This window comes from Nansenia antarctica, assembly GCF_963989245.1.
Source record: "Nansenia antarctica genome assembly, chromosome: 16".
NCBI classification, from domain to species: Eukaryota; Metazoa; Chordata; class Actinopteri; order Argentiniformes; family Microstomatidae; genus Nansenia; species Nansenia antarctica.
This window is the reverse complement of record NC_137686.1, coordinates 7641704-7668812: the sequence shown is the minus strand read 5'-3', so window position 1 is coordinate 7668812 and position 27109 is coordinate 7641704. Positions and strand designations below refer to the sequence as shown.

The window sequence follows — 27109 nt, the reverse complement described above, 5'->3', positions numbered from 1 at the left end:
TGTTGGCTACAGTTGTTGCTGGGTTACACTTGAGCCATTCAGCAGGCGCTTTTATCCAAAGCAACTTAGAGTAAGTACATTTGTCTAAGTAAGTGAATCAACTACAAATCAGCCATCGTAAGTAAAGTGCCATCGGCCATCACAGTGCTAGGGAAAGGAAGAGGACTAGTTAGGGTGTGTTATGTTTTAGCTACTCTACAGCCCTTATACATTGTTACCAGGTTTATACTGAGGTTGTTACCGTAAGCTGCCAGAATGCTGGTGAAGTTGCAACTGTCAGCCGGAGAGGAAACATGGCCCAAACACTGCATCCTAAGTCTGTGTGATAGGTTCAACTCACTGCACCCCTAATCAGTCAGTGTAATAGGTTCAGGGTTTACACTGCACCCCTAATCAGTCAGTGTAATAGGTTCAGGGTTTACACTGCATCCACAGAGTGTAATGGGTTCAGGGTTTACACTGCACCCCTAATCAGTCAGTGTAATAGGTTCAGGGTTTACACTGCACCCCCAGACAGTGTAATAGGTTCAGGGTTTACACTGCACCCCCAGACAATGGGTTCAGGGTTTACACTGCACCCCTAGTCAGTGTACTAGGTTTAGATGTGAGTGTTGGGACACCACAAAATGGTGTTTACACCAGATGGTGTTTGCTGTTTAACTGCCAGCCTTGATTGAGTTGAGGGGATAAGGTCATTTAATCCTGGGGGGTATTCCATCTACATTGCTAAAGCAGGAAAAAGTAATCACAATCAACACTTGTATTGATAAAATGTGATATCATTTGTAAATGCATTTTTTGGAATGGAATATAGAAATTGCTGAAAAATCAGTACACTATCATGTCGTCACTCATAACATGTCATTACACTTCTACAATGATGTCGTCGCATTACAGTAATGTACAGTTGCAGCTTCCTCCATAGCCTTTGCATGCAGTCGGATGCAACTGGCGGATCACAGGGCTCTGAGGTTCATTCACTTCCTGAAACACTTGGGTCACTTCCTTCCCAACCAGGCGACGCGTCTCCGTTGCTGCGGGGCGCACCTGCTGCGCTTTTTATTTTCTACCCGGTCGAGGGGCGCCGTGGCAGAGTCTCCCTACCTGGTAACTAGTTGAAAGTTTGATAACAATAAGATAAGAAAACTATGGCGAACGCCCATCGCAACAACGTCTTGGTAACTTCGTGTCTGAAGACACCGGTGGACCCGCACACCGGAGCCCCGCTGGCGCAGTACGAGAGGCAGAGAGCGGTGCCTTACCCTAACCCTAACCTTTACTCACACACGCGTCTGATGGACAATAGACACTACGAGAAAGAGGTAGGAGGATGGAGATAACAGGAACACCAACTGAGTTAACAAGATGTATTGTTGAAGTGGATGATCGTAGTTTGTAGGAACCTGACGCAACATTAATCTGTCAATCTCCTTCCTCACCCCGCCCGGATAGACACATTAATCCACCACCCAATCTTACCTCCTCTCTCTTTCTTGTGTGACTCACTGATCATAGACAACATTGGGTGTGTTGTTTTTGCATTTGGTCCCCAAATGGTATCAGGGTTAGGGTTTACCCTACTACAATGTAATGTCTTTGTGAGAATGAAAATGATTAACTTCAACGCCCTGGATGACACTGACTGTATTGTGTGTGTGTGTGTGTGTGTGTGTGTGTGTGTGTGTGTGTGTGTGTGTGTGTGTGTGTGTGTGTGTGTGTGTGTGTGTGTGTGTGTGTGTGTGTGTGTGTGTGTGTGTGTGTGTGTGTGTGTGTGTGTGTGTGTGTGTGTGTGTGTGTGTGTGTGTGTGTGTGTGTGTGTGTGTGTGTGTGTGTGTGTGTGTGTGTGTGTGTGTGTGTGTGTGTGTGTGTGTGTGTGTGTGTGTGTGTGTGTGTGTGTGTGTGTGTGTGTGTGTGTGTGTGTGTGTGTGTGTGTGTGTGTGTGTGTGTGTGTGTGTGTGTGTGTGTGTGTGTGTGTGTGTGTGTGTGTGTGTGTGTGTGTGTGTGTGTGTGTGTGTGTGTGTGTGTGTGTGTGTGTGTGTGTGTGTGTGTGTGTGTGTGTGTGTGTGTGTGTGTGTGTGTGTGTGTGTGTGTGTGTGTGTGTGTGTGTGTGTGTGTGTGTGTGTGTGTGTGTGTGTGTGTGTGTGTGTGTGTGTGTGTGTGTGTGTGTGTGTGTGTGTGTGTGTGTGTGTGTGTGTGTGTGTGTGTGTGTGTGTGTGTGTGTGTGTGTGTGTGTGTGTGTGTGTGTGTGTGTGTGTGTGTGTGTGTGTGGTAAATGTAATTTGAGATGGCCTGATCTAATTACATTTTACATGTATAATTTTTGGCTTTTAGCAGATGCCTTTATCCATTTATTGTTTAAAGTAGGTGAATCATCTATCCATCGGTCATCATAACAAAAAGTAATCTATGCTAGGACCAGGGGCCTTTAAAAAAAAGTCTCTGGATCTAAAAATCTAATCTGTATGTAGTCTAAACTTAATAATAGCCCATCATATCACATTATTCTTGGCAGGTTAGTGTTAAAGATGATAGAAATCCAGCTCATATTCAGTTAATATTGCCTTTAAATTACTAAATAATTAAATTATGATTATATAATGATTAAAGCACTTTGAGCTGCAACGTTTGCAGGAAAAGTGCTATACAAATAAAAGTTATTATTATTATTATTATTATTATTATTCAGAATTTCAGAAGTAGGCCTACTGTACGCTATAGTCTGCCATTGAGCATTGTCTATGAATGTGTGTGTTCTTATGTAAGATTTCACTGGCTCGCAGATGTAACAACCACAACAACAATAACAACAACTACTACCGGCAATTCATCCATTGTTTGTTTTTAGGTCAACCTGTCCGAGGGTGTCTGGGGATTTGACCTGCATGATTTGGCCAGCCTAACTATATCTGTCTCCTCTCGGACTAGATTACTGTGACGTCACAGGGAGCTGCGGCCTAATCCTAAACTCCTCATTTCCTGCCCAGAGAACGTTGTTGTTTGTTCAAATCCCCTCTCTCTCTCTGCCTCCCTGGACGCTGGTTTTCTTTTGCTTACTGGTGATAACTGACATGGACACGGGTCTGTCCTGTTTCTCCTAAAAAGTTCTTTTGGGTCATTTTGGGGTCAGGGGAGGCTGGTGGAGGTAGGAATCAGAGGACAGGCTCATTGTGATGCATGGAACGGAAGGAGGAACGGTATCAAGCATGTGTAAAACCCACCAGCCTCCCCTGTTTTGGTTATAATTTGTAGCTGACAGTAGCAACAGCAGCTTGTTAACGTTGTGTATGGACACATGTACACACACACATGGACCTCCTCCTGCAGTACGTCTCACCTACAGATGAATGGAGGGGTCAGAATGACGGAGGGAGAGAAGCCAGCGTGTCAGTTAAATACTCCCTCCTTTGTCACACACACACACACACACACACACACACACCCACACACACACAGAGACACACACACACACACACACCTGCCCCCTGTGCCCTGCCATATGGTTCTGTCTCCCAGAGGGGATAATGAGCTTAGCCTGAAGGAGACGCCTTGTGTGACCGTCCCACCTCGTCTGGAGCTCATTAGCCCTCCCTCCCTCCCCCTCCCTCAACCCTCCCTCAACCCTCCCCCTCCGTTCAGCCCGCTAGAGAACACAACACAGTTGGCAGTTGGTATTTTTATAGATGGTTTATTGTGTTTGTTATCACTGTGAGTTTTTCATTTTAGTGTGACTTCACTGCTTGACAGCCAGCGTTTGTTTGTATTGCCAAATCCAATTTCCCTGCAGGGATTAATAAAATGTAATCTCATCTCATTTCTCATCTCAGGCCTACACGGTTGTTGGACATGGCTCAGAGAATCACTGTTCATGTGGTATCTGACGTACTAATCTTTGACTGGCACGCCAAGTCATGCACTGCTATACTCGTGTTATTTCGATTATTTATTACTTGTCTCTTGTCTTGTTGTTGTTTTTCTGGTGTGTGGGGCGTTTGGAACTTTTTCTCTTTTTTCTTGTTGCTGCAATGTCGAGGAACCAAAGCCTCAGAATTGTACTCTCTTATACTTGTACAATGTGATGTAACTTGATTCTGATTTACTGTGACCCACTTATCCAAGACACTCTTCTCTGGCTCTATCTAGGCCTAACTGACTGTATCTAACCTAACTGACTGTATCTAACCTAACTGACTGTATCTAACCTAACTGACTGTATCTAACCTAACTGACTGTATCTAACCTAACTGTCTGTATCTAACCTAACTGACTGTATCTAACCTAACTGACTGTATCTAACCTAACTGACTGTATCTAACCTAACTGACTGTATCTAACCTAACTGACTGTATCTAGACCGTATCTAACCTAACTGACTGTATCTAACCTAACTGACTGTATCTAACCTAACTGACTGTATCTAGGCCTAACTGACTGTATCTAACCTAACTGACTGTATCTAACCTAACTGACTGTATCTAACCTAACTGACTGTATCTAGGCCTAACTGACTGTATCTAACCTAACTGACTGTATCTAACCTAACTGACTGTATCTAACCTAACTGACTGTATCTAGGCCTAACTGACTGTATCTAGGCCTAACTGACTGTATCTAACCTAACTGACTGTATCTAGACCTAACTGACTGTATCTAACCTAACTGACTGTATCTAGGCCTAACTGACTGTATCTAGACCTAACTGACTGTATCTAACCTAACTGACTGTATCTAACCTAACTGACTGTATCTAGGCTGCATAACAGCAGTTACATCGTAACAACAACGTCAACGAGGTCGCCTCCGTTTCCCGAATGTGACGCCGATCTTGTCCATCTTTTCAAGATGGAGTACGATGACTCGGGGTCAGAGTTGGGGGACGACGACGCCCTCGGGAAGGGCAGCCCCCCCCGGCCGGCCAGGGACCACCGCCTCGCGGCGCCACGCGACCGCATGGACCTGAGGGAGTTCTGCTTCTCCAACGAGGAGTACTACCGCAAGCTGGAGGAGCTGAAGAGGGCCCACCTGGCAACCATGGCCGAGCTGGAGGGCATGTACCGCAAGAAGCTGCAGCTCAAAGGCATGCCCCCGCCGCAGGACCACGAGGAGGGGGCGCGCGGGTAGGATGGTGTGTGTGTGTGTGTGTGTGTGTGTGGGGGGGGGGGGTAGGGGTGTGTGTGTGTGTGTGTGTGTGTGTGTGGGGGTAGGGGTCTGTGTGTGTGTGGGGGGGGGGGTAGGGTTGTGTGTGTGTGTGTGTGCGTGTGTGTGCGTGTACACAAAACAGTCATGCATTCATAATGTAATGAATACTGATAAATGTCCATATTAATGTTTTATTATGTGTGTTACTTTCAAACACACTGCATCATGAACACTCGTTTTAATCACAGGACGTGCGTGATGCGGTCTAGTACAGTGTGGTCCTCCAGTGTGGTAGAGCATGGCGCTAACAACGCTTAGGTTGTGGGTTCGATTCCCGCTGGGACCATATGTACTGAAACATTTATTCATTCACTGCAATGTAAGTTGCTTTGGATAAAAGGGTCAGCTGGATGGCATATTACAGTGTGATACAGTTGTTTATTGATGGCTCCTTCCTGTTCCTGTTCCTCTCCTTCCTTCCTGTCCTGTTCCTCTCCTTCCTTCCTGTCCTGTTCCTCTCCTTCCTGTCCTGTCCTGTTCCTCTCCTTCCTTCCTGTCCTGTTCCTCTCCTTCCTTCCCATCCAGAATGCCATGGGTGAGGAGCAGCCCCGGAGCCCTGAGGCGCATGAGGAAGTCCTGCTCGGCCGTGGAGCTGAGAGGCTCTGGCCTATCAGACACCTCCGACGAGGAGGAGGAGGGCGGAGCCCGCGATCACTACTACACAGAGAAGGGCCTCCTCTCGTCCCCGAAAGAGCACATCAAGAACATGTGGCGGGGCTTCAAGCTGTCTCCTCAGCTCCGCGACCGCCTCACCTCCACCTCCTCCCTCCGCAGCCTCCCGGGCTCCACCAAGGGGAAGGGGCGGGGCAAGGGCAGGAAGCAGGGCCGCGGCAGCAACAGGAAGGAGTCGGAGGCGGAGGCGTGGCGGTCCAGGACGACCGTGCCCAAGCCCTTCCACATGACGGAGCGGGAGGCGGCCAAGCGGAGCGGCAAGACGCGCTCGGAGACGGAGACGGAGAACGACGCCCTCCGGCGCCAGCTGGAGGAGCTGACGGAGTGCCGGCGGAAGTTCCGCGCCAGCCCCGCGCCCGCCCACGTGCGCCTGCCGCTCTACGGGGAGCTCCGGGAGCAGCAGGAGGAGCGCCGGGCCGCACGGGAGCGGGAGCGGGACCAGCGTTTACGCTCGGCCCAGCAGCCCTTCAGCTTCCTGGAGCGCGAGCGGCTGAAGCGGGAGCAGAAGAAGGAGGAGGAGCGGCGACTGCAGGCCGAGGAGGCGGCGGGGGTCAGGCCGTTTAAGGCCAAGCCCGTGCCCCAAGCCGTGTACGACGCCGCGTCCGGCGAACAGATGAAGGAGGACCAGCTGTACCGCGCCATCAAGATGCAGATGAGGGCCCGGGACATGCTCCACAGCGCCTACATGCCGCCCAACATGGAAGCGCGCCGCCTCAGCGAGGCCAGGAAGAAGGCCGAGGAGGAGGAGAGGAGGGGGAGGAAGGACACAGGGGGGTCGGAGGACGACGGAAGCAGCAACGCTTCCTTCCCCCACAGGCCCAAGATTAACCGGGAAGTGCCGGACTTCGACGGAAGCTACCGGAGGTTCCTGAAGCTGGCGCAGAGCCGGCGGGAGGTGAAGGCCGTGACGGCGTTCGAGCCGTTCCAGCTGAGGACGTCGCAGATCGCCTCCAACCGCGACCGGGTCCTGGCCGACATGGAGAGGGAGCGGGCGAGCCGCGGCGCGGCGAGGCGGTGGCCCTACGTCAGCCCCGGGCCGGTCCGCCGTGGCGGGGGTACGCCCGGGTCCAGCCTGTGCTCCTCCCTCTCCGGCAGCGTGGAGCTCCTCCCGGCCAAGGTCACGGACACAGCGAAGAAACGCCAGGAGGTCGTGAGGTACCGCCCTCAGAGCAGGATGTGTTCGACCCTCCTAGACGAACTAGTCGGATTGTCGGAAATCCAGTGTTCCGTGTAGGAATAGCCCCTGAATAGTCCCTGAATAGTCCCTGAATAGTCCCTGAATAGTCCCTGGAATACTGTGGGGGGGTCTGTTGATCCCTGATTGGATAGATTCCTCTGGACGTCCCGTACGCATTGACTCCTGATTCCCTAGCAACCCCCATAACATCCGCCCCCACCCCACCACCACCACCACCACCCCACCCCCACCACTCCCCTAATAGCTCTCCTATGTCCCCCCAGCCCACTCCATGACATTGTCTATTCCCACCCTGGATCCTCTCTGTTCCACCCTGGCCTTCAGACCCCCTTCCTTGGACAAACCCCCTCCTCCAACCCCCCAGACAAACCCCCTCCTCCCCCCATGGTCTCCATCACCAGTGACTGGTGAGCCGGTCTGGTTCTCTCTCCACCCCCAAGCTGACTATGACTCCCACCACCCAAGCTCCACCTCTCTGTACCCCTGGCCCCCCACCTCCACCGTGTCCTCCACCCATGCCTCCCCCCCCCACCCCAGTGACCCTCTGCCTTGTCTCTGCCCTGGGTTAGAAAGCTGCTGGAGGAGAGGAAGAGGGTGGAGGAGGAGGAGGAGAGGCGGAGGGAGAGGCAGAAGCAGAGAGAGAGGAAGCTGCAGAAGGTGGTGTCGAAGCGCGCCCTGGCCAACGACCCCCACCTGGCCCTGTCACAGACCAACCATCACAAACTCAAACAGTTCAGGTACCCATGGCAAACATGGACCCCCCCCCATAGTACCCATAGCCCCCCCACCACCACCACCATGGCTGAGCCTAGTACCAATACCCCCACCCCTATAATACCCATAGACCCCCCCCCACCACCACCACCACCATGGCTGAGCCTAGTGCCAATACCCCCGCCACCCCTCCAACCCACAGCTGAGACCATCACAATCATTGTTTTCTTACCGAGTTTGTTTTTTCTAAAATGTGAATCTGTAGGGTTTGCAGTGTACTTATATTTTCTATAAAATTAGACACAACCTCATAGGCCTCTATTGTGACTGTTTAGTAGATCTGATGATCTGTCATGCATACAATCACACTGCCTGTGTCAGTGTGTGCGAACACACTTTACAATAAATTCATGTTTCCTGTATGTCTCTCTCTCTATGCTTGTGGGCATAAATGTACTATTGCTGACATAACCTTTTATCTAGTGCTATTTTTAGGGAATGTGTGTGGATGTCATAACAAACTCACTATAACAAAATGTAGGTCCAGTAAGCTGCCACTGTAGGTGAAGTCATTTAGTTGCTTGGGGATTAGGGGTCGAAGGTCGTTGCCGTGAGAACACAGGGGATGAATGGTGGCCTGTATGTGTCAAACAGGAAACAGGATCTTCAGCGCAGGAAGGAGTACAAGATGGAGATGGATGAGATCCAGCAGAGGGTGAAGGGGAGGCCGCTGCTGCTGGAGCAGGTTGCACAGGTGACACACACACACACACAAACTGACACAGACGCACACACAGACACACACACACACACACACACACACACACACACACACACACACACACTCACGCACACACACTCACGCACACACACACTGACACAGACACAGACACACACATACACACACACACAAACACACACACACACACACACATGCACACACACACACAGACACACGCACACACACACACACACACACACGCACACACACACATACACACACACACACACACACACACGCACACACACACACACACACTGACACAGACACACACACACACACTGACACAGACACACACACAAGCACACACACACACACACACACACACAAGCACACACACACACAGGTCAGCCAAGGGCCCTCTTCAAAGACATTTAAGATGCATCCTTCCTTCCTCCCTTAGTGTAATCACACGTGGTTGAATAGATGCAAGCAGGGTTCCATTACATAGACTTCAACAATCCTGTCTCACAATATTTATCCAAATAAGCCTGAATTTTTCTTTTGTGACATTGATGGAATACCCCCCAGATCACTGATTACTTCAAACAAGGGAGGGAATCAGGATGCATTTTGACGTTTTTCTAAGAAGGCCAGGTAAACTATCCAAATAAACATATAATAACAATAAACCATAGAAAGGACACTTTTCCATGTCTGCAGAAACCTCAGCAACGGGAAAAAAAAGCCCTAGGAAGTTGTGATGTAGAAGATAATAACTGTTATTATAACTATGTTATAACTACTTTCGCATGACTGTGTGGGGACACAGAGGAACGCCCAGCAGAAAGCGGAGAAGCGCTACGCGGACACGCTGCGGGGGTGTGGCCTCAGCGAGGACTTCATCAGCAGTAAGGCGCCCAAGGCCCCGCGCCCCGACAGCACAGACTCCTCCTCCACCGACTACAAACTCAGGTGACACACGTTAGAGACATAATATCATATATACGCCATTTAGCTGCCGCTTTCATCCAAAGTGACTTACATTATAGTGAGTGCGTACATTTTTCAGTATATGTATTCAGTATATATCATCCCAGTGGGAATCGAACCCACAACCTAAGTGTTGTTAGCACCATGCTCTACCAACTGAGCCACAGAGGACCACATGGCATCATGACATCATCTTATAATCTGGTACTACAGGGCTGGGCCGATCTGAGCTGAGCTGAGCTGAGCTGGTTAAGCATCCGCCATAGTGTCTGTAACTCAGGGGAGGCTGGTGGAGGTAGACGGTGGAATGAGGGATGGTACAACAACAAACAACATTCCTCATTCCGTTCCATGCATTACAATGAGCCCATCCTCCGATTTCTACCTCCACCAGCCTCTCCAGGCCAAATGACTGGTAAATGACCATGGTTTGGGAATTTTGCACCACTAGAAAATATCCAAGCCAGCACGGCACGGTTTGGCTCGGCCCTGTCCTGTGTACAACTCATTCTGTCAACATCCTTCCAAAGCTCGTAGTACTACAGGATCACGTTACAAACACTTACCTAACCAGACATGGTTCTCTTACACGTGTCGTACAGCGTTACAGTCTCAGCTGACCCATGAATAGTGGATGGTCACACGAGAGGGCGCCGCCCACAGATCCTGAACAGGTCTTTTTGTCTTTTTGAAATATTTCGTTCGCAGAATTATGTGCTGAGTCATTCTGTTGTTCCTTTGTTCGTCTTCCTAGTGACAAAGAGTCAGGTACACCTGTCGCCTACGGCAACGTCTACCTCGACGACCGTAACCGACAGTCTGGTGACTCAGAGGCAGAGGCCGAGCAGAGGAAGGGTGCTCGGAAAGGTCAGTCACAGTCCAAGAAGGAGGAAGAGCAAGATAGAGACCGTGATGAAGACACCGCGAGTGACCCGAAGGGGACAGACTATGGGAGTTTCCTAGAGGATGAGGATGAGGATGAGGATGATGATGATGATGACAGCTCAGATGACGGCTACCAATACTCTGAAGACGATGACCACGACTCAGAGGACAGCGAGCACGGCCCGCCTCAGGGAGACAGGAGTGAGGGGAGTGACATCATCAAAGGGCGCGAGGGTAACCATAGCGGCCTTAGCAACAAGAGCAGCCAGCACAGCCAGAGAAACGGTCACAACTCGGAGAGCGATGGAGAGAAGAACATCAAACCAAACCACAAGAGTGATGAGGAAGTTTGAAAATGTGTTTTATGTGTTTTATCAAAGGATCACACCATTGTGTACATATAATAGTAATAATCATCATCATCATCATCATCATAATAACAGTGTTGCAGGGATGCTTTTCTTATAGAGATGGGAAACTCAGTGAAGTGCAGGCCTGTACTGGTCTGTGTACCAGTGGAGGCTGGTGGAGGTAGAAATCGGAGGACGGTCTCATTAATGCATGGTGTGGAATGAGGAATGGTTCACAATGAGCCCACCTTCTGATTTCTACCTCCACCAGCCTCCCCTGCTGTGTGTGTGTGTGTGTGTGTGTGTGTGTGTGTGTGTGTGTGTGTGTGTGTGTGTGTGTGTGTGTGTGTTTACAGATTTGTATTTGTGAATAAAATGTGTTTAGGTTGAATACATTTTCAATTATGTATGATACACCGACCATCTAGTGAAGTTATATGGCAGTTAATTAAACAACTCCTGTTTTTATTCAGTATGCATGTAGTTTATTTATACAACTTACGCACTTTGAAACAGTTATACGTGTTTGGTGTATGATATCCTACTATATCCTACCACTGATTTGTGTGAATGTACACAATTTTCTTTCAATAATTATGATGATGATGTCTGTGTTTTCTGACTAGATATGCAATACCTCCGTATCTTTAAACGAACCATTATACGCAGAAATAAATGAGTATTTTATTTTTATTTTTAGCTACCATGGTAATGACGACTTCGCAATAGGCAGCGATGTGGAAAATGGAACATGTCTGTTTTGGTCCAGTACAATAAATAATTCTCACATTAAAAAAAACACGGATCTTTCCCTTTATTTGTGATGAAATATTGCCTGGGGGGTGGATCTGGATTCCCCCCCTCCAGCTATATTTTTTTACCCCCCTCCTCAACCAAGGGCAAACACAGCCGCATGGGCACCGAGGGTTGCTGACAGCGCCGTTAACCGGTAGGATGACAGGACAGCCCATGCATAGTGGGTGCGTTCGTAAACACGCTCTGGAAATTCGACCAGCACTCGTGTTCCACCTCTTGTCCAATCAAATGACTCGGTGTCTTTAGAACGTTGAACCCAGTGTGCCGCTCTGGCGCCGTCAGAGCAAATTTACGAACGCAGACATTGTCTGGGCGAGCCAATCAGATCGCGGGAGGGCGTGCGACATAGTCCAAATTTTACGCGGCGCCACGGGCCGAAACACCGAGATGGAATATCCCAGTCTCAACCGGTTCAGACCGGTCTTGGGTTTGAAGCATGAGATGAGAGGAAGAGCTGGGCTTCACACGCTCTAAAACCACCAACCGATAAACCGACATCATACTGGGAAATAGACTCAAACAATAAACTCCAGACTCTTTTATTTCGTGATTGGGTGATTATGAACCGGAATAACGTTCTAAAGTGGGACTCCGTAGACCAGTGTTAGCTTAGCTTAGCCGCAAGGGACCCAAGTCACCATTGACTTTCGCACCAGCAGGCTAACCCTGCTAACTAGCATCGTTAGCATCGCCTAGCATCGTTGCTCAGCGAGGTGTCTGTTAGAGTAAGTCCGTGTTTGGTTCATGGTCGTCTGGCTACAGGCACCACGCAATATACTGAAACCTCTCGTCATTAGAGGGGCATTTGGTCGGAGAGTTGGTCATTTATTCAGCCTGTTAGCCTGTTAGCTAAGGAGGAAGCTAGCGAATGTCAACCATACTAGGACCGTGTGCCATGAGATAGAGACAAAGTTTGAACACAGAGCCACAAAGTCACATCTTTACAATCCATTACAGCGCAAAGAGGGAAGGAAAAACAGGTAAGTTTAGCAGGTAGTTAGTTCTCCAGATGGAGAGGTTGGGAAGGGGAGCTGGGCTGGTGATGTTGAATTGGGAAGTTTTTAGCATTTATTTACCTTAGCATTCTGAGCTAACCTAAGCTAATTAATCAGACATTGGCTTCATTCTGCACCTGGGATCGGTTGATCAGATCCACAGGCTAGTCGAAAGGACAAACCGATCAGCTACCAGGCGAGGTTTGTTTTGGAGAGCTGTTTATGCACATGGTTATATATCTGTCTGTGCGTTTAGCCCCAGTAGCATCACGCTGCCCGACCTGCACTGAGGATGGAGGGAGGGGCTGCCTAGCCTAGTGGTCCCAGAAAAGGGTGTCGCTATTTCTTGCTTGTTTAGCGAGCGAGCTGCTCCCAGGCTTGTGTGGAGTGATGTCGTAATGTCCAAGTCACACACTCAATATTTCCCTTCATTGCATTGTTGCATGTGGGTGTATTGAATGAGAGTTAACCCTTTGTGGGGGGGGGTGTAAGCCCCCAGTGTTGGATTCTAGCTCAGGAACTCCAAACACTAAAGGAACTTGGGTTCTTCTGGTTCTTCTCTGCTTAGGAAGTTCTCATGTTCGAGGCTCATGTTTTTGTCGTGTGTGTGTGTGTGTGTGCTCTCTCCTCTAACAATCCCCCCTCCCCTCTCTCTGTCTCTCTCTCTCTCTTTCCAGAGCTCTATGCCAGCAGACATGACAATGTTGGCGGATCATGCAGCCAGACAGCTGCTAGACTTCAGTCAGAAACTGGACATCAATCTGTTGGACAATGTAGTCAACTCCATGTACTATGACATTGGATCACAGGTGAGAAATACCTCCCCCCCCCCTCTCTCTCTCTCTCTCTCTCTCTCTCTCTCTCTCTCTCTCCCTCCCTCCCTCACTCAAGATATCAGCTTTCCAGTGACGCAATCACTTTTGCCGCAAAACACAAACAAAGCTGTACTCATTTTAATTTAATTTAATTTAATTTAATTCTTAGTTATATGGTGTTAGAGGCAGCATAACATAGTGTGTTGTGCAATCTAACTTGATTGGGACCTTGCAGTGTAAAGAAATGCCCATCAAAGAAGTATATATTTCAATCTTCTATATCCTCCTATTCTCCTCTTCTCTATTCTACTCTCTTGTCTTATTGTTTTTATACTTAGAACTATTGCCATTTTTCTCTTGTTGCTGCAATGTCAAGGAACCGAAGCCTAAGAACTTTACTCTCTTATTGTTGTATAATGGGATGTGACAATAAACGTCTTTATTTTGTGATGTTCCTTAGCAACGGATGGCCCAGGAGGTGTTAACCAACCTGAAGGACCACCCAGACGCTTGGACCAGGGTGGACACCATCTTGGAGTTCTCCCAGAACATGAAGACGAAAGTAAGTCCCAGCCGGTGACAGACCCCTCCTCAAGCCCGTCCTAAATTGTGTACTGTAGCACAGACACTGGCAACCCATCTTCTAGTCCAGTCCTTATTAACGTAGTCAGTGCCGAGGGTGAATAAAGTCTCCCAAATTGTCAACTTTCTAGAGAGCCACGGGCGACTTTATTCACCAAAGACGCATAAATTATGATGCTTCATTTTGTAGCCAATCAGAGTGTTGTTGCTAGGTAGATACCACATAAAACTCTTGGCACACTAGGTGTTGAGCACTCCAGAATTCTTTGGCAGCTGGTGAGTTAAGACTTGTATTTCAAGTTGTAAGTTGTATTTCATGGATTAAATATCTATGAACGATGGATTGCACAATTCCTATTTGTGGATAAATGCGGAAGATGTCTACAGTGCAGTCTTCCACGTGTTCCTCCCTGGTGTTACAGAGGCCTAACGCGTGTCTTCTATCTCTCCCTACCCAGTACTATGCACTGCAGATTCTGGAGACAGTGATCAAAACACGTTGGAAGATTCTACCCAGAAATCAATGTGAAGGTAACAGCAACACTACCTGAGACAGAAGAGCACAATGACTCACTCTATAAGAAGGTGCTGTGTTGATGTCTGGACAGACACGTGTGTCGAAGGTTAAACATTGTGTCTTGTTCTTCAGGCATAAAGAAGTACGTGGTCGGCCTGATTATCAAGACCTCATCTGATGCAGCAAACGTAGAGGTGACGGGACTTCCTTGTTTTTATCTTACTCTTTTCTCTGTCTCTCTGTCTCTGTCTCTCTCTGTCTCTGTCTCTCTCTGTCTCTGTTTCTCTCTGTCTCTGTCTCTCGCTGTCTCTCTCTGTCTCTGTCTCTCTCTCTCTCTCTCTCTGTTTTTATCTGTTTCTCTCTTTCTCTCTCAGTTTAAATGTTGACATTCTGAGGTTGTACTCCTAAACATCATCTGTGTTTTCTCTGTGTGTTTTAGAAAGAGGGAGTTTACATCGCTAAGCTCAACATGATCCTTGTACAGGTAAGAGTCAGCCTCAGTAATCCTCTCTCCATTTTGGACATCAAATTCCCTCCATTTCAAAACGTTTGATTTGATAGACCAATAAACTCCAACAATGAATAATAATAGTTATACTGTATTGTTTCTCTCCTCTCTTCTTCTCTCCCACATCCCCCCTCCCTCCCTCCCTCCTCTCCTCTTCCCCCTCTCCAGATCCTGAAGCAGGAGTGGCCCAAACACTGGCCCACTTTCATCAGCGACATCGTGGGCGCCAGCCGCACCAGCGAGAGCCTGTGTCAGAACAACATGATCATCCTGAAGCTGCTGAGCGAGGAGGTGTTTGACTTCTCCAGCGGCCAGATGACCCAGGTCAAGGCCAAGCACCTGAAGGACAGGTAGGCACGGCAACGACTCACCTCACCTGACCTCACTGTCACAACGGGCCGCACTGCTGTTCTGTTTACTTAACATATAAATGCTCTATTTGGCTTATTTGGTTTTCCATTTCAAACAAGGTATGAAATGATATTACATTTCTATGCTGGAATATATATGGCGTATGCCATTTAGATGTCGCTTTTATCCAAAGCGACTTCATTTGCAGTGAGTGCATACATTTCTTTCAGTATATACGTCCCCAGCGGGAATCAAACCCACAATCTAAGCGCTGTTAGCGCCATGCTCTACCAACTGAGTCACAGAGGACCGCCATTTTGTTGTTGCAAAGGGGGCAATGTTTCCATTGGATTCTCTGATTGATTCTGTGATTTGTGTTTCAGCATGTGTAATGAGTTCTCCCAGATATTCCAGCTTTGCCAGTTTGTCATGGTAAGTGTTTTCCCCACATCGATATGCAAAACAACTACTTCCATCGCCATGGAGACGGCAGCACGTCTAAACTCTCCTCCTCCTCCTCGCAGGAAAACTCCCAGAATGCCCCTCTGGTCCACGCCACTCTGGAAACGCTCCTGCGCTTCCTGAACTGGATCCCCCTGGGGTACATCTTTGAGACCAAGCTCATCAGCACCCTGGTGTACAAGGTAAACACACACCCACCCTCCTCAAACCAGCTCTTCACAGCTGGAAATCACAGCCGTAGATCAATATGACCGTATATGGCTCTGCCCTTATATGTCTCTGCCCGTATATGGCTCTGCCCTTATATGGCTCTGAGCTTTATTGTTGATCAGCCTGTCTGTCCTGTGCACTCTGGCCTACAAGGTGCCTGGCCTCCTGAACAGTGGGACACCTGCTCTGAGGCTGGGAGTGAAAGGGATTTCCCTCTGCTATGGCTTTGGACAGCGTCAGTCAGCCCATCTCTTTCTTTTTAACTGTTTACCTGCCAAAGAGTTCCGGAACACTCACCACCTAGAGTGTTCTATGTGGTATCTACCTAGCAACAACACTCTGATTGGCCGATAAAAATTAAGTGTCATTCGTGCATTTTCATTTATTGAATTTGGGCAATTTGGGAGGGTTTATTCTCCCTTGGCCCTGAATGAGTTAAACTTCTCAGTTACACTGAAATGTACAGTATGAATGTACAGTATGAATGTACAGTATGCGTGTGTTAACAGCATATAAGCAGCGCGTTTGATGTCAGTTATATGACGTCTTCTAGAAACAGCCGTTTGAGCTCAAACCACCCTCTCACAAAGGCGCTCTTGCATTGGTCTGCTTGCAAGTGTCGTAAGAACCAGAGGCACAGTAAAACGAACGCTTACTTTCACACCGCGTTGCCGTAGCAACTTGGGCCAGTGGGCATTCAAACAATTCATTCACCCAGCAGCAGAGCCAGTCAAGTCATTCCTCAGGTCAAGCAAGTCACATCAACAAACACAATCATATGAAGTTCTGATGATCTACCCCAGTTTCTACATTTAAATCAGACAGTGGTCATGAAAAGTTCTCTCCTAAACTCACTCCAAAATGAACAACAAGAATAGTGTATAACTAAAAACAGGTATATACAAAATAAATAAATATATATAAGCTAAAATGTAAACATTGCTGACATTACTAAACATTACATAAAACTATTCAAGTATAATGGTTTTAGTCTGCCACTAAATACTGACATGACTGAATATCCGGCTACATCAAACCATGAAAACCTATTCAAACTATTGGAGTATAATGAGTTTTGTCAAGCATGAACTGACTTATGGGACATGCTATTCCGCTTATTTTGTCCTGTCCATGTCCACACTGGCTAGCGGCTGGTAGTGATCTTGCTGTATAGAAACGTGAGCTGGATAGCCACTTACAATGCTCTGCATTTGCCCCCCCAAAATTATTTGATAGTACTTTGTCACTCAATTGTGAGCGATGGGGTCACATTATTATGTTGAGCTGGTGGTTGACTGACAGCTGGCTGAGTTCCGGAACCTTCTTTCTGTGTTGTAGTTCCTGAACGTGCCGATGTTCCGTAACGTGACGCTGAAGTGTCTGACGGAGATCGCCGGCGTGAGCGTGAACCAGTACGAGGAGCAGTTTGTCAACCTGTTCACCCTCACCATGTGTCAACTCAAACAGGTACACACACACACACACACACACACACACACACTCACTCTCTCAAACAGGTACACACACACACACACACACACACACACACACACACACACACACACACACACACACACTCACTCTCTCAAACAGGTACACACACACACACACACACTCACTCTCAAACAGGTACACACACGCACTCACACACACACACACACACACACACACTCTCAAACAGGTACGTACACACACACACATTCACACACTCACTCTCTCAAACAGGTACACACACACTCACTCTCTCAAACAGGTACACACACACACACACACACACACTCTCAAACAGGTACACACACACACACACACTCAAACAGGTACACACATGCACACACTCAAACTGGTAGACACACTCATACATGAACACATACAAACACACACACACTCTCCCAAACAGAAATACACAGACACTTACACATCCAGACACAGAAACAGAAACACACCCTCTTTGTCTCCCTCTCTCACCATGTGCCAGCTGGTTAGCTATAGCTCTCTCTGCTGGTCAAGAAGCGCCAATGCATGAAAAGATGATGGAATAAATCTTTCTTCCCCGCTCTCTCCCTCTCTCCCCTTCTCTCACCCTCCTCCCCCCCCCAGATGCTCCCCCTCAACACCAACATCCGCCTGGCCTACTCCAACGGGAAGGATGACGAGCAGAACTTCATCCAGAACCTGAGCCTGTTCCTCTGCACCTTCCTGAAGGAGCACGGCCAGCTGATAGAGAAGAGACCCAACCTCAGAGAGACTCTCATGGAGGTACACACACACACACACACACACCTGAGTTGCGTTCAGGGTGCAATGTACTGTACGGTTGTTGGAATGATCCAGGCAGCTTGTGGTTGTTGTTGTTGTTGTTGTTGTTGTTGTTGTTGTGGTGGTGTGTGTTGTAATGAGACAGGGAGTGCAGCCTTGTGCTGTCCCCAGCAGAAGCAGTCCTTTTAGGAACACAGTGGATCAACAACAGCCACAACAAAGACACAAAACAAACAGCCGTGTAAAAAACAGGGAGCCGTCCCTTTAAGAGAATCTATTGTCCCCCTAATCCCCCCTGCTCCTTGTTTGGTGTTGTTCTGACCTCTGACCCCCCTCCCCCCCCAGGCCCTCCACTACATGCTCCTGGTGTCGGAGGTGGAGGAGACGGAGATCTTTAAGATCTGTCTGGAGTACTGGAACCACCTGGCGGCGGAGCTGTACAGAGAGAGCCCCTTCTCCACCTCCACCTCCCCGCTGCTGGCAGGCAGCCAGCACTTCGACGTGCCGCCCCGCAGACACCTCTACCTGCCTGTCCTGTCTAAGGTGGGTGGTCAACACACACACACACACACACACACACACACACACCTCTACCTGCCTGTCCTGTCTAAGGTGGGTGGTCAACACACACACTCACACACACACACACACACACACCTCTACCTGCCTGTCCTGTCTAAGGTGGGTGGTCAACACACACACACACACACACACTCACACACACACACACACACACCTCTACCTGCCTGTCCTGTCTAAGGTGGGTGGTCAACACACACATACACACGCGCACACACACGCACACACACCTCTACCTGCCTGTCCTGTCTAAGGTGGGTGGTGGGACACACACACACACACACACACACACACACCTGCCTGTCCTGTCTAAGGTGGGTGGTGGGATACACACACACACACACACACATACCTCTACCTGCCGTGCTGTCAAAGTAGACACACACACACACACACACACAATATAACATGCTGACTCTGTCCACACTGTCACATTCAAAGTCAACAGAAAATGTGTATGAACACAAAAGGTAGCAGGGCAGAGTAGGTAACGCTTTGTCCAGCTGCATTCCTCGTAGTGTGTGTGCTCAACCGCGCGCGTGGGTGTGTGTGCTCAAGTTTTATTGTTGCGTCACGTTACACAAGTGTAAGAGAGTAAAATTGGTAGTCTTTGGTTCCTGACATTGCAGCACAAACAAATAATACAATAATAGGCAAGATATGTCAAGGTAAACAAAGTGACAATAGTTACAAGACGTAAGTGAGACAATTGGACAAGGGACGTTGTGGGAGACAAACAGACAGACACAGTTAGCAGTAGAAGTAGTAACAAATGAATTGGTCCAGTAGGAGATGATAGGAGGCAGTGGGGTGTGAGAGGGAGTGTTGAGTAAGGTGACTGTACCTGAGGGTGGGTAGTCTGTATACATGGACTGTGCTGGGGACGATCAATTAACGTGTGTGTGTGTGTGTGTGTGTGTGTGTGTGTGTGTGTGTGTGTGTGTGTGTGTGTGTGTGTGTCTCCAGGTGCGTCTGCTGATGGTGAGCCGCATGGCCAAGCCAGAGGAGGTGCTGGTGGTGGAGAACGACCAGGGGGAGGTGGTCAGAGAGTTCATGAAGGACACAGACTCCATCAACCTCTACAAGAACATGAGAGAGACCCTCGGTATGCACACACACACACACACACACACACCCTGTCACTCTCTCTCTCTCTCTCTCACACACACACACACTGCCTCTCTCTCGCTCATTCTTTCTCACACACACACACACACACACACCCTCCCAGTCCCTGGTCTAACCCCCCCCCCCCCCCTCCCCTCCAGTGTACCTGACCCATCTGGACTATGCAGACACGGAGCGCATCATGACAGAGAAGCTCCACAACCAGGTGAACGGGACGGAGTGGTCGTGGAGGAACCTGAACACGCTGTGCTGGGCCATCGGCTCCATCAGCGGGGCCATGCACGAGGAGGACGAGAAGAGGTTCCTGGTCACCGTCATCAAGGTGGGGTGCCGCACACACACACACACACACAGAGAGACAGACGCACACACACACACACACACACAGACAGATGCGCGCACGCGCACACACACACAGAGACAGAGACAAACGCGCACACACACACACACAGAGACAGACGCAGACGCACACATACAGAGACAGACGCACACACACACACATACGTGTGTTAGTTTTACCCACTAAAAACACAATGTCTATGGAGCCAACTCCCATTTATCTTGCTTTTAGACCTTTCGTGTGTGTGTGTGTGTGTGTGTTACTGACCTGTCCCCCTCCTCCAGGACCTGCTGGGTCTGTGTGAACAGAAGCGTGGGAAGGACAACAAGGCCATCATCGCCTCTAACATCATGTACATCGTGGGCCAGTACCCCCGCTTCCTCAGAGCCCACTGGAAGTTCCTCAAGACCGTCGTCAACAAGTTGTTTGAGTTCATGCACGGTGAGAGACCACCCCTACCCTCTCCTACCCTCTCCTACCACCTCCTACCAGCCCCCAGGCCCCCTGGAGATGGAACCAGACATACAGAGACAGCCATGACCAAGATGGATACACATATAGCCAGAATCAGATTCAGAATATCTTTTATTACATCCAAAGTACACAAGAGTAAAAATCTTTGGCTAAGGTTCTTCAACATTGACATTGCAACATCAAGATGCAAAATCACAATAATATTAAAGTAAGTAGTGATAAAGTCGGACTGCAGCCATAACTAAGATATATACATAATATAATAGTAATAATAATATATGCCATTTAGCTGACGCTTTTATCCAAAGCGACAATGAATGCATACATTTTTCAGTATATGGTCCATTCGATCCAGTCGTGTGTGTGTGTTATTGTGTGTGTGTGTGTGTGTGTGTAACCATGTGTTATTGTGTTGTGTTCTGCCAGAGACCCACGACGGCGTGCAGGACATGGCGTGCGACACCTTCATCAAGATCGCCCAGAAGTGCCGACGCCATTTTGTCCAGGTGCAGGTGGGCGAGGTGATGCCCTTCATAGACGAGATCCTCAACAACATCAACACCATCATCTGTGACCTGCAGCCCCAACAGGTACACACTACACTCACTCACACACAAACACACACTCACACACACACACTCACTCACTTACTCACACTCTCCCCCCCCCAGGTCCATACGTTCTATGAGGCGGTGGGCTACATGATCGGAGCCCAGACAGACCAGACCGTCCAGGAGCATCTGATAGAGAAGTACATGCTGCTGCCTAACCAGGTCTGGGACAGCATCATCCAGCAGGCCACCAAGGTGAGACCCCCCCCCCCGCGCACTACACCTTGTGTTAACACAGACCCCCCCCTTCCTCACAGCACCCGTCCATCTCTCTCTCATGGCCTGGTTGTGTACATTAGTCAGAAGCTCTGTCAGCGTCCCAGTTTCAGCTCCTCAGTGTCCTGACCTGAGAGTTGGCTGGTCACCATGGTAACAGGAACGTCCAGTTTTACGGTCTGGTCTGTGGTGACATGATCACGTCCTAGTGATGTCATACCTCGTCTAGGTGTCCGGAGACGATGCGGTCGATCAGTTCTGAACCGGATTGAATTTCTCCCTCCTTCCCTCCCTCCCTCCCCCCCCCCCTCCCTCCCTCTCAGAACGTGGACATCCTGAAGGATGCGGAGACGGTGCGTCAGCTGGGCAGCATCCTGAAGACCAACGTGCGCGCCTGCAAGGCCGTGGGACACCCCTTCGTGGTGCAGCTGGGCCGCATCTACCTGGACATGCTCAACGTCTACAAGTGTCTCAGCGAGAACATCTCCTCAGCCATCCAGACCAACGGTGAGGGGAGGGGAGGGCACTGTGGGGGTGGGGGTGTGTGTGTGTGGGGGGGGGGGGGGGGTGTGTGTGCACGCCAAACTGTATCTGCCCCATCTGTCTTGCAACACAACTGGCTGCCACAAACATAGTTTATTATAATTTCACTATCTCCCTTGTGATAACCATCTCTTGCTCCCTTGCTCCCTTGCTCTCTCGCTCCCTCTCCCTCCCTCCCTCCCTATCTCTCTCTCTCTCTCTCCTTCTCTCTCTCTCTCTCTCCCTTGCACTCTCCCTCCCTATCTCTCCCTCTACCTCCCTATCTCCCTCCCTGTCCCTCACTCCCTCTCTCTCTCTCTCCCTCTCTCTCCCCGTCTCTCTCGCTCTCCCTGTCTCTCTCTCTCCCTGTCTCCCTCCCTCTCTCTCCCTGTCTGTCTCCCTCCCTCCCTCTCTCCCTCCCTCTCCAGGTGAGATGGTGACCAAGCAGCCCCTGATCAGGAGTATGAGGACGGTGAAGAGAGAGACCCTGAAGCTGATCTCAGGCTGGGTCAGTCGCTCCAACGACCCCCAGATGGTGAGTCTCTCTCCTCTGTGAACCTGTCTGTCTGTCTGTCAGACTACGGAGCTGTGTGTTCTGTGTTCTGTGGTTCTGTGCAGTGACCCGCCGCAGGCTGTTAGAATAGTCTGGAAGAGGGGAGTTAAAGTGGCATAGCCCCCTAAGGCGCATGCCATATCATCGCACCATCGCAACTCCCTGTTTTGATTCCGGCCATCGACATATCCTGCATGTCATCCCTACTCTCTCTCACCCATCCTTCCTGTCTACTGTCTCTGTCCCAATAAAGCAGAAATTCCATAAAAAAAGAATAGAATGGTCTGGAATATTCTTTATCCTTCTAAGTCATCAAAGACTCAGCTACGGATAGAACCGTCTCCATGCTAGCAGGCCCAACCCCACCACTCCCTGGACTAGATGTTCAAACCGAAGTGTATTTACCACGTGCACAGGATATTCTGTGTTCCGTGTGGTTCTATCTGGTGGTTCCGCCGTGTGCAGTGTGGTTCTAACTGGTGGTTCTTCTGTGTGTTCCGTGTGGTTCTCCAGGTGGGGGAGAACTTCGTGCCCCCCCTGCTGGAGGCCGTGCTGATCGACTACCAGCGGAATGTTCCGGCCGCGCGGGAGCCCGAGGTGCTCAGCACCATGGCAACCATCGTCAACAAGCTGGGCGGACACATCACCGGGGAGATCCCCAAGATCTTCGACGCCGTCTTCGAGTGCACACTCAACATGATCAACAAGGTAGGTTTCCATGACGATTACAACACCCACCGTTCACACACACACACACACACACACACACACACAGACAGTTTTAGGATGTGTTCATAAATTTCGCTCTGGAAATCTGATCAGCACTCACGGAATGCCCAGTGTGCGCTCTGGCGCTCTCAGAGCTAATTTACGAACGCAGTCAAAATGTGTTAGGTCACATGGTCTGTTAGGATTCTACATTCATAGCTGTGACCATGAATGGTCTCTATAAACAGTCGCTGTAGACTAAACTAAAATAAAAAGTGCCGTGCACAGGAATAGATGTCTGCTTTCTTTAGCCCAGGGGAGGTAATATAACTTTACAAGATTCAATATTATTGTGTTTGCTCAACTCTAAACATGATGTGGAGATGGAGGTGTGTGTTTGCTTGTTTTACAAGTCAGAGAATAAAGAGAGGGTGTCCTCATTAGTTACACAAACTACCCCCCTGCTGTGTGTGTGTTGTGTCTGACTGTCTGTCTGTCTCTGTCTGTCTCTCTGTCTGTCTCTGTGTCTGTCTCTGTCTGTCTGTCTGTCTTTGAGGACTTTGAGGAGTAATATTATAACTACTGACCCAATCCCTCTCTCCTCCAGGACTTTGAGTAATATTATAACTACTGACCCCCCTCCTCTCTCTCCTCCAGGACTTTGAGGAGTACCCAGAACACAGGACCCACTTCTTCTACCTGCTGCAGGCCGTCAACTCGCAGTGCTTCCCTGCCTTCCTGTCCATTCCCCCGGCCCAGTTCAAGCTGGTTCTGGACTCCATCATCTGGGCCTTCAAACACACCATGAGGAATGTGGCCGACACGGGTCAGTACCTCTACTGGACTCTAGATTAGATATGACTGATTATTAATCCCTGCAGATTATATTAAACTGCCACATGGGCCACTAACATAACACACACAATAATAAACATCACACTTTAAACTACTACACACTTATTCTGTTTCTACAGGCTGTGGTGGACTTAAAGGGTTTCACTAGAGCAGATGTGTTTAATATGGTTATCGTACTCAGTCGCCGGTCTTAGCTTGGACACTTGTTTTCAACCATGCCAGGTGAAGAGACCAATGTGTTTGTTGTAAGTCGCTTTGGATAAAGGCGTCCGCTAAACGCCAGAAATGTAACTATAAGTGTAGCCACGTGTTCACCTCAGCGTTTGATATATCGCCAACCGTACCGCAGTCGCAAAATTATCGCCACGTCATATTTTGTGTATATCATGCAGCCCTACTAATCAATTTACGTTTTTTTTTATTGTTGTAATTGCTGAGATGTGTTCCTAACGGTTGATGTTGTTGTTGTTGTTGTTGTTGTTGTTGTTGTAGACCGGTAACTGAGTACGATAACCATATTAAACACATCTGCTCTTGTCATAAGTGCAGTTCATAAGTGCAGTCCATTTACCATGTGTTGTTGTGGTGGCGGTGTTGCGGCCCTCCAGGCCTGCAGATCCTCTACACGCTGCTGCAGAACGTGGCGCAGGAGGAGGCTGCGGCCCAGAGCTTCTACCAGACGTACTTCTGCGACATCCTGCAGCACATCTTCTCTGTCGTCACCGACACCTCACACACAGCAGGTCAGAGGGCTGGGGGGGAAGTGGGGGTGGCGGTATTTGGTATTTGGACAGGGCCATGCATGGTTGAGTGGCAGGTGGTGACAAGTAAGGGGGTGCGGGCCTTTGTAGAGAGGGGGGGGAGAGGGGTGAGTGGAAGTGGGGTGGGTGACATGTCAGGGTGTGGGCATTTGGAGAGGGGTGGGGGGAGGTGAGTGGAAGGGGGGTGTATGGGGAGTATAGTCACCGTATCCAGTGTCCTTGAGTTTGAGAAAGGAGCTTTTAAATGAAATGTATTATTATTATTATTATTATTATTACTATTATACTGATGGTGTGCCCCCCCAGGCCTGACGATGCATGCGTCCATCCTGGCCTACATGTTCAACCTGGTGGAGGAGGGGAAGATCAGCACGGCCCTGAGCCCCGGGGCGCCCAGCAACCAGGCCTACGTACAGGAGTACGTAGCTAACCTGCTGAAGACCGCCTTCCCTCACCTACAGGAGTAAGATAACCTCTCTACTTAACTAACTAACTAACCCTTCCCTCACCTACAGGTGTAAGTCTAGTTAGCCGCTCTAGTTAGCCTCTCTAGTTAACCTCTCTAGTTGGCCTCTAGTTAACTAACTAACCCTTCCCCCACCTACAGGAGTCTCTCACAGTTGAAGTGTACCTATGATAAAAATGACAGACCTCTACTTTCTTTCTAACTGGGAAAACCTGCAAAATCATCAGTGTATCAAATACTTGTTCTCCCCACTGTATATATATAAATATATAAAATCCTTCTTCTAGCATTATGACTGCCAATGGCCCAAGCAGAGATTACTTTTCCGGCTATGTCTGGTGGATAGATGATTCACTTCTCTTTGGATGAAGGCGTCTGCTGAATGCCAAAAATGTAAATGTAGTTAACCTCGTGTTAGCCTCTTGTTAGCCTCTCGTCATCTGAATGTGAATTATTGGGAACGTTGCCATAGGTGATATTGGACCACAGAGAGAACTTTGACTGGAGAAATGTTTTGGTTGGGACCGGTCTAATTCCTGTCTTGAAAATTAGTTTCTTCTCGGTTGGGACCAGTCTAATTCCTGTGTCTGCTCTCCCCCCCCCCCCCCCCAGTGCCCAGGTGAAGGTGTTTGTCACAGGACTGTTCAGCCTCAACCAGGACATCCCTGCCTTCAAGGAGCACCTGAGGGACTTCCTCGTGCAGATCAAGGTGAGAAACCTCAACACTCTCTCTCTCTTTCGACCATATCTTTCCCTCTCTTCTCTCTCTTGCTTTCTCTCCCTTATCTTTACATCTCTCTTTCTGTCACACTTATCTTTCTCTCTGTCTCGCCTGTCTACAAGCAGCCATTCAGACACTATGAAGGTGTCTACCACTCAGAACCACCACCTGTCAACCACCTCTGTTAGTAACCTGTTACACTATTTTACATTTGCTCGCTCCTCTAACTCTCTCCCTCCCTCTGCCCCCCTCTCTCTCTCTCCCTCCCTCTGCCCCCCCCCTCTCTCTCTCTCCCTCCCTCTGCCCCCCCTCTCTCTCTCCCTCCCTTTGCCTCTCTCTCTCCCTCCCTCTGCCCCCCCCTCTCTCTCTCTCTCTCCCTCTGCCTCCCCCCCTCTCTCTCTCTCTCCCTCTGCCTCCCCCCCTCTCTCTCTGCCCCCCCCCCCTCTCTCCCTCCCTCCCTCTGCCCCCCCCCCCCCCTCCAGGAGTTTGCGGGCGAGGACACCACGGACCTGTTCCTGGAGGAGCGGGAGGCATCGTTGCGTCAGGCGCAGGAGGAGAAACACAAGCTCCAGATGTCCGTCCCCGGCATCCTCAACCCCCACGAGCTCCCGGAGGAGATGTGTGACTGAGGCGCACGGGACAACTACAACAACAACAACAATAAACAACAACAAGAACGACAGCGACATGTACAGTTTTGAAAAGTAAAAAAAAAAAAAATCAAGAGAAAGCTGGGAGCTCCTCTTATCGATAGTGTGCGTGTGTGTTCAGGATTGTGTGTGTGTGTGTGTGCGTGCGTGTGTGTGCGTGTTCAGGATTGTGCGCGTGAGTGTGCGTGATCAGAATTGTGTGTGTGTGTGTGTTGAAGAGGGGGCTGGAGAAGCCCTCAGCACTCGGTTGCTTGTCGACCAAATCAATGCCAATATGTAAATTA

At 49.2% G+C, this 27109-nt stretch overlaps 2 protein-coding genes across 3 annotated transcripts; both read left to right on the top strand.

The window, feature by feature from the left end:
- Positions 1-1148: 1148 nt before the first annotated feature.
- fam161a (FAM161 centrosomal protein A) lies at positions 1149-10732 on the top strand (the record flags this gene model as incomplete). Its single annotated transcript, XM_080546598.1, has 7 exons — positions 1149-1322; positions 4840-5114; positions 5722-7023; positions 7636-7803; positions 8435-8534; positions 9334-9476; positions 10249-10732. 7 exons carry the CDS (start codon positions 1149-1151, stop codon positions 10730-10732), a joined length of 2646 nt encoding a protein of 881 aa, XP_080402724.1.
- A 2488-nt stretch (positions 10733-13220) lies between these two features.
- Positions 13221-26804, top strand: xpo1a (exportin 1 a; the record flags this gene model as incomplete). 2 transcript variants are annotated; one of them, XM_080546283.1, is made up of 24 exons in its annotated part: positions 13221-13349; positions 13816-13917; positions 14396-14468; positions 14587-14648; positions 14894-14938; positions 15131-15312; positions 15697-15745; positions 15838-15957; positions 17324-17452; positions 18083-18241; positions 18587-18784; positions 19787-19925; positions 20089-20270; positions 20573-20729; positions 21189-21352; positions 21434-21568; positions 21913-22096; positions 22540-22646; positions 23178-23372; positions 24030-24198; positions 24836-24970; positions 25295-25451; positions 26067-26163; positions 26658-26804. In XM_080546283.1, the coding sequence occupies 24 exons, from the start codon at positions 13224-13226 to the stop codon at positions 26802-26804; spliced, it is 3213 nt and encodes a 1070-aa protein (XP_080402409.1). The 2 variants fall into 2 exon arrangements, with proteins under 2 accessions (XP_080402409.1, XP_080402408.1); XM_080546282.1 differs by lacking the exon at positions 21434-21568 and having other exon boundaries at positions 13224-13349.
- Positions 26805-27109: the final 305 nt, after the last annotated feature.